Source organism: Mesoplodon mirus (genome assembly GCF_964341445.2).
Source record: "Mesoplodon mirus genome assembly, chromosome: 15".
Taxonomy (NCBI): domain Eukaryota; kingdom Metazoa; phylum Chordata; class Mammalia; order Artiodactyla; family Ziphiidae; genus Mesoplodon; species Mesoplodon mirus.
Window position 1 is genome coordinate 21,627,618 of NC_138991.1, and position 8,038 is coordinate 21,635,655.

Here is an 8,038-nt window from a genome sequence, read left to right on the forward strand (position 1 = left end):
GTTCTTGAAGGGGGAAAAAAAAAAATCAAATGAAACCATTTGCATTCTAACAGTCTTTGGCACCAGGGAAAACTGTCAGCTGTGTCACGTGTAAATAGAAATCTGCTTCCCATTTTTGGTGCATTTTTTTCATAATTTCCCTTGCCACTTTAATTATCAAAGATATTTTTGTTTTTAAACAAAAATTGTCTCCCACGCAGGCCCCATCTCCTTTCTGCGGTGAAGTAGAAGCGATGAATTAGAATATTCTAATCACTTCTCCAGCAACCACCGCTGAGGTTATAAACTCAAGATTATCCTAAGTAAAGAAAACTTAAATTGTTCGGGCACAAAACGGGCCAGAAAATGTGTCAAAGTGCCCCCTCCACCTGTCTCCCTTGCCTCCTTAGCATATGTCTGTTAAACCCAAGGAAGAAAGCAAAAGTGGCTTCACCGAAGTAAAACCCAAATCCCCTGACGGCACAGGCTTTTTAGGTTTAGATTTTTAGATAACGAAATTAAAAACCAGAATTTAGCTCTGTTTAGCAAGCATTTACATTCCTATCTGATGCCCAGCAGTACCGGAGAGGCTCCTAGGAATGGTCATCAAAAATAAAATGTGATCCATGAAATAGATTCTATCCGCTGTTAGTTGATAGACAGGGATCGCATGTGGGAGGCCCTGTGTAGGGCTGGGTCTGTGTTTTCTCATTTAAACCCCAGCAGAACCCTGGGTGAAGTACATCTCCAGTTTTAGAAATGAGGAAACTGAGACGGAGGCAAGCCATACAGCTAGTGACATCTGCGGTAACGTGACTCCTGTTAGTAACATCCATGCTCCTTCCTTGGTAGTGAGCAGTTGACCTCTCCTTTAGATCATTTTACAGAATATAACTATTTCAAAGAAGGATGCCATCTGAAGACATTAGTGTGCAGCATAGTAAGTCCCTTATTAAACATGAAACCTGCTCGATCAAGTACTGGTTGAGTGCTAACGATGTGCCTGAGATACAACAGTGAACCAAACAGACATGGTCCCTGCCCTCGGGCTTGTGCTGTGAGGAAGGGAGATGGGAGATGGTCAATAAACAGGCAATTGATAAATGCTGGGGAGGGTGTCCTGAGAGAGAAAAATAAGGGGCAACCACCTAGGCGACATGGTCAAGAAGGCCACCCTCTCTGCACGGGTGATACGTGAGCTGAGATGGGCAGGGTGGCTGAGAGAGAGCTGCCCGGCTAGGGGAGGGCCTCATCCTTCCCGAGATTGAAAAGCCAGACTCCGAATCGCTAAGTCAGCCAGGCATAGGAAGTCTACACTTGGATTACCCGGCACAGTGGCCTGGGCATCGTTCAAAAATGGGATGTGAGCAGATACGAGGCAAAGGGTTGTGACCCCACGGCTCAGACCAAGATAAAGAACCTCACCCGTGGTGGGTGTCTGGTGCTGCATGGCCCCGGCCCTTCAGCTGTGCTCATGTCGTGTATAGGGCACCAGTGCTCCGCCTCTGCTAAAGGTCCCAGAGCCAGGCTCAGCCAATCCTGCCATGGGAGAATAACTGCATCTGATCCCTCTATGGGATCCAGGCCACCAAGAATCCATGGCTCTCAGGGGCCAGAAATGGGCCAACTACTGAGTTCAGCAGCGTGCTGGAGGGTCAGAGATAAGGACCTGAGACTCAGGAGTTGAGGGTTTGCCCAGGCTCCCCAAGCAGGAGCGGGAGTCCCTGCACTGGGGCTGGTCCTGTGAGCGAAGTGGACTCTGTAATAACGGGTGGGCCCTATCCATTTTCTTCCTTCTGAGAACTGTTTTATAGCCCAGAATTTAACCAGTTTCTTTGCCAAGAGCTTGTTTGATGTCAAGATTGTTCTGCTCAGACTAACTACTTTCCTTTTCTCTATGTCAATGGATATGAAGCTCTTTACCTCTCTTTCTGTTAGGCTTTGGGACCGTCCTAATGGCCCTGTATTAGGCACAAAAGTGGGCTTTGTTCTGCTGCGCAGAGTGATGCGGTTATCATCTTTTTCTCCAAGAGCCAGCTAAGCAGCCTCTGGGGTGGGGCACCAGCAGCCCTCCCTCGTGCCCTCACTCTCTTCTCCATCTCTCCACAGCCTTTTCCTCTACCTGATGAAGGTAGACCCGGACTCCACCTGGCTCCTCCTGAACGAACTTTACTGCCCGCAGGAGTTCACACCTCCCCACCCCAGCCTGCATCCGGTGCAGCTGCGGGGGGCCACTGGGCAGCAGAACCCGTACGCAGCCAACGTTCTCCGCCTGCTCCAGGAGCTGCAGTGACCCCGCCCCGCCCGCCCCCGAGTCAGGCAGGCGCCAGAGGAGGTCCCCTGCGGAGCTTGCCGAGGATGTGGGGCCCACCCGACCCTGGCCAAGGGCGGTGGCGTTGGCCTCAGAGAAGACTGCCAAGGTGGATTAGACAGCCAATCGATTTATAAATTGATCGATCACACTGCTTAGAAATTGGATTGAAGGAAAGTAGCTGACTGTTACTTCTCTTTCATACCTGGTATTTTCAAATGACATTGTCTGGCAGCTCTAAGGGCTTAACTCCTTAGCTTACCATCTCTGCGGCCCTAGCTGCCTCTCAGGCCGCCCCACGCACCCACCCACATCCAAGAGCTTGAGGACACGTCGGGCGGAGGCCTATACTACCCATCGTGTGTGACCTCGGCCGCCTGAGGACCACGTGGAAGTATTACACATTGGAGAGTTTTCAGATCACCGGCCTGCAGCATGGACTCACACACCTCCTCCTCCTCAAGGAAGGAGATAAGAACCTAACCTGTTCTTTGGAAGAAAATGAAATAAAGGCACTTCTTGAATGAAAGGTACGATCAGGAACTCACTTTGAAGGTTGTTATTTAAATTGGGTGATTTTTTTAAAATGAGTTTATGGGGAATTCCCTGGTGGTCCAGTGGTGAAGACTCTGCGCTGTCACTGCTGAGAGCCTGGGTCTGATCCCTGGTCAGGGAACTAAGATCCCGCGTGCCGCGAGGGAAGGCCAGAAAAAAAAAAAAGAAAAAAAACTGAGTTTATGTTCATGAATGGGTAATACAAAGTCAAGGTATAAAATCCAAGCAGTACAAAATAATGAAAAGTCAGTCTCCCCATCCTCGTTCCCCAGACATCTAGTTTCCCTCTCCAAAGGCAAACACTCATGACAGTTTTTCTGGATACCTTTTAAGTACTTTTTAACTTTCCATCGGGGATAACGGTCCTCTGAAGCCCCACGTGCCCATAACCCAGCTGCACCCAGTCACCAGCACGTGGCCAGCCCTGCTTCATCCCGTCCCTTCCCAGTTACCTGCACACCACACCCGGCCCCTGGATTATTTTTAAGCAAACTCCAGATGTCATATCCAGACTTCTTTTTTTAAAAATAAATGTACAGCCAGAATAGCATTATCACACCTAAAAAATTTAACAGTGGTCCTGTGTGTTTCAATCAGGATGCAAATAAGGTATGTACATTGCCATTATCTATATGTCCCTTAATAAATCTCTTTTAATTTATAGATTCTCCCTCCACCTCTCTTTTCTTTTCCCGGGAAGTTTTTTGTTGAGGAAACAAGGTCATTTATTCTGCAGCGTTTCCCACAGTCTGGCTTTACTGATTGCATCCCCGTGGGGGGTCATTTCACGGGCTGCTCCTGTCACTTGTGCTTCCTATAAATGAGGAGGCAGAACAAGAGGCTTGATCGGGTTTGATTTTTTTGGTTTTGCTTTTTGGCTGCACGCCTCCATGGGTGGTATTATTTACTTCCATCAGGAGTACATGACGTCTGATCTCTTCTTGTGAAGTTGGCAGCCATTGGTGAGCCTCACCTGGACCCTCCGGTTCATTAGGGATTACAGAGCAGTGCTGTTCCAGCCCCGCCATGCCGGCTTGCTTGTAGTTAGAGCCTTGGTCCCTTCATCAACCATGTGGTAACCTTGAGGGAGTTTGTGTAGAAAAGGCAGGATAAACACTTGATTCTTCTAGCTGGGAGATTGAAAACCCACAGATGATGTAAATTCAGGTACTCAGCCACATGCACACACTCACCCATGCTGAAAGATGCACATTCGAGAGTGATGAATGCTTCCTCCCCAGATGCATGGTGAGGCACCATCTACATAACTCCTCCAGTGACATAGATAATCCCTAAGCTCTAAAAAAACAAAACAAGATGGTTGGCATGGGGACTTATTGGAGCAAGGGTCCCAGCCAGTTCCAGAGAGGCCCCACTCGTTTCCTTTTAGGACCTTCCCTGCAAGGGCAATGAGATGTCCAGCTGGCTTCTGGTCTGGCTCTGTCAGTGAGTCATCACCACCCACCTTTGGCCTTCAGTTCTCCCACCTGTAAAGTGGAGGGAATGGGCCAGAGAAAGAGTTCTTAAGCTTTGAGGATTCTGCGCTCTTCCAGGAATCAGATGAGATCTGAGGACCCACTCCCCCGAAACATTCCTCCTCCAGTCACTCCCAGGAGGGCGCTGCATCCTCCAAGCCTACAGTCGTGCACCATCTCCACCTCCCGCTGGGTCTGCTTAGCTGACCTCCCAAAATTCTGGGTATAATTTCAGAGACTTCACCTATGACCCCAGAGGAACTCCAAGTTAAGAAGTCCTGAGAGAGAGAATCACTTAACTCTCTTCCAGCTTTAAAATTCTGGGATGATTTCCTTTGGGAAAGGGAGGAAATGCCCTCTAATTGAAGGGATTGTAGAAGCATTCACAGAATTGTTCCTAATTCCACTGGGGACACAAAGTGATAGACTAATTCAACCTCTAGGTCCTGACAAACGAAAGAACGGGTCAAAGAGGTGGCGTGACTTGTTGAGCATGACCTAGTTCCCAGGGAGATTAAAGCAGCCTGCCTTCCTCCCCCGGGTTCCTGGGTGTGGCAGGCCATGATGGTGTGCTGAGAAGTTGGGGGGGAACATGCACACCCACCCTGTGCTGTAACAAAACTCTCGCTCTGGGGAAGCCCTCCACGAGATCATCTGCATGGGAGGACTTGCCGTGATGTTCCAAAAACCCACCTCTTCCTCAAAGAGTTAAGACATCCTGAGTCGCTCTCAGATTCCTGCAGGCAGATTGTTGCACTTGATTTAAAAAAAAAACAACTAATTAGAATGCCTCTCCGGTTATTATTATATTCAGGCAACTTTAATTTTGAAGCTGTCCAGCTGACTCAATCTAGTCTTTGTTAATGCAGGCTTTGCAAAGTGATCGTTTCCCCTGTTAAAACTTGCTGGTGCCGTGAGGGTTTCTTCTGTCATTCGGGGTGCACCCTGAGTACTCTGATATCAGTGTGGCTGGAGACGGGTGGGGGAGGGATTAACCGGCAGATACTGAAAGGCCTTGCATTTCGGGTTGAGATGTTTGAGGTCTGATTTGCAGGCAGTGGAGGCTCTTGGAGGATTCAGGGAAGTGTAGAGCTGGATCCAGGGGATCCCGAGCAGAGCTGGATGTGGCCCCCAGGGGGCACCATACTGTGGAGAGAACACGGGTGTAGAGTTCATCAGAGCTGGGGTTGATTCCTGACTCTGCCTCTTAGTGACTGCGTGAGCTCGGTGAGTCACTGGACTTCATTTTCCCATCTCTAAAATGGAGCTGCTGCCCCCCCTCTTTTGACGGCTGCTTCAGGGGGAATAAGTGCTGTAGTGTTTATGGTGTTTAACTAATGCCCGGGGCTCGACGACATGCTTTCCTTCCCCCTATCCCCACCCCATTGCTCGTGGCTTTGTTAGGGATGCAATACCTACTCTTCCAAGACAATTATAGCTGAGGAAGTAGATGGTTATGTCTCAGAACGAACTACCCAGGAACTACAGAGGACCACAGCCGGTGTGTGGCGGTTGGTGGGGGGGCGCAGGAGGGGAGGGGAGGGCCGAGCGGGGGATAAAATCCTGTCAAAAGGGCTTCCCTGGTGGCGCAGTGGTTAAGAATCCGCCTGCTAATGCAGGGGACACGGGTTCAAGTCCTGGAAGATCCCACATGCCCCGGAGCAACTAAGCCCGTGTGCCACAGCTACTGAGCCTGCGCTCTAGAACCTGTGAGCCACAACTACTGAGGCCACATGCCACAACAACTGAAACCCGCGTGCCTAGAGTCCGTGCTCCACCACAAGAGAACCCACCGCAATGAGAAGCCCGTGCACCGCAACAAAGAGTAGCCCGTGCTCACTGCAACCAGAGAAAAGCCTGCGCGCAGCAATGAAGACTCAACGCAGCCAAAAATAAAATAAAATAAATAAACTAAAAAAAAAAAAAAAAGATCCTGGCAAGACAAGCAGGCTCTTTGGCAGGCAGAGAGGATAAAGGGCAATTCCAGACAAGGTAATAACACGCCCAATGCATCGGCCATACCTGCCAGTATCTGTGCTCATCATAACTCCTTCCCTTGCAGCTGACAGGAGACCCAACTCAAACTGGCTTGAGTTGAAAGAAATGTCTGGGCTCGCACGACCAACCGGCCCAGCTGGCTCCAGGTCCCACAGCCAGTCTGTCTTTTGATTCTGCTTCCCCCAGTGTTGCCTTTCTTCTCCAGCAGCCTCTTTCTGTAAAGTGTCAAAGATGGCCACCAGTAGTTCCAGACTTATGTTCTTTCTGCTGAACAAAGTTAGGAGAGTGTGCACGTCCCTCTGACGGCTCCAGCTCAAGTCCTAGGACTTGCTCTCCTGAGCTCAGCCCCTCCATCGCCCCGCCCCAAACCAAGCATTGTGCATTCAGGCAGGTGTCGGCAAACTTTCTCTGTAAAGGGCCAGATGGCAAATATTTTAGGTTTTGTGGGCATAGGTTCTCTATGGCATCTTCTTTGATTTTTTTTTACAACCCTTTACAGATGTAAAAATTATTAGCTCAGGAGTCTTTCAAAAGAGGCTGGGGGTCTTTTTTTTTTTTTTTTTTTTGGCCCTGGGACCTTAGTTTGCCAAGCCCGGATCTACATTCTCTTGAGCAGGCCTGGAGGCAGGTGTCAGGTCAGCTCACCCAAACCATATGGAGAGGGAACTGGGGTGCGGTGCTTTCCCCCAAAAGGAAGCCCTGCATTCAGTTACCAGGAGAAGAGTTGCAGGGTGCAGAAGGGCCAAAATGACAGGCATTCACCACCCCATGTTTGTGGCAGGTGACAAGGGTGGCTTGGTGGTCTAGGGATGGTGGGTGTGAGAAGGTTGTGGTCACTGAGGCCACATGTACGAAGGGCCTTGACTGTCGACCTGGGGTTCCCAGACTTAAGAGATCAAGAGGGGAGGTCTTGGACGGTTCTTGAATGGGAGAGTAAAGCACTGAAAGCGTTTTCAGAATATGCATCTCGTGGCAGCATACAGCAGAAATTGGAAGGGAGAGAGCCTGGTGATGAAATTGTGTTTCTGAAAGTTCCAGGACGAGAAAATGTACCTCTTCCATCAACCCCAAACTGTTTGACACGCCATGGTTCAAGGGCAACTTGAGGCATGTAAATATGTGCTTTAAAGTTTAAAAGTAAGAAGTGAGATGAATGGAACCTCTGATGAGGCTTCCTCCAGCTCATTCGAAAGAGTTGAGAAGCCCTAGAAATGATTTTCCGCAGCTCCAGCTGCGATGAACAGGGCAGGGTTCCTCTCCCTTTGTGTGACTTACCCCAGCCTCTGTGTCGGGCTTGACTGGAAGCAAAGTGCCCACGTTGCCTTTCCTCCAGAGTAAGGAAGAGAGGCCAAATTTCAGAAAATAATTCTGAGTGATGGCTGCCTCTGTCGAAGCATTGATTGCTTTATAAATGGCATTCTTCCCTCTGCCCCCCCGCCTCCCCACCACCCAATGAAGTTTGGAGGCAGCGACTTTTCAAATTACACTTGAAAAGCAGCCTGATTTCCCAGAGGAATCATCTCCTAGATTAGGAGCTGTTCTACCTTTTCTGACACTTCTACCCAGAGTACAAAGCCCGCCTGCAAAAGGCAAGGAGGGAGTGGTGCCCACCACCCTTCAAAGCCTTAGGCACAAGCCATTTATGAAAACGTCTCTCGTTGCAGCCATCTCCCAGCATCTGGGGCTGCCCGCTTTTGCAGCAGGAAAAGGTTAAAAAGCA

The 8,038-nt window shown here is 49.5% G+C and overlaps 1 protein-coding gene across 8 annotated transcripts in view; it reads left to right on the forward strand.

The window, feature by feature from the left end:
- The window catches only part of TTI1 (TELO2 interacting protein 1), a 44,645-nt gene extending 41,167 nt beyond the window's left edge, over positions 1-3,478 (forward strand). For all 8 annotated transcript variants that reach the window (XM_082644840.1, XM_082644838.1, XM_082644839.1 and 5 more), the window contains one exon: positions 2,089-3,478. In XM_082644840.1, coding sequence (XP_082500966.1) covers positions 2,089-2,272 — 184 coding nt within the window. In that variant the 3' untranslated portion in view covers positions 2,273-3,478. The remainder of the gene's footprint in view (positions 1-2,088) is intronic.
- The last annotated feature ends 4,560 nt before the right edge of the window (positions 3,479-8,038 follow it).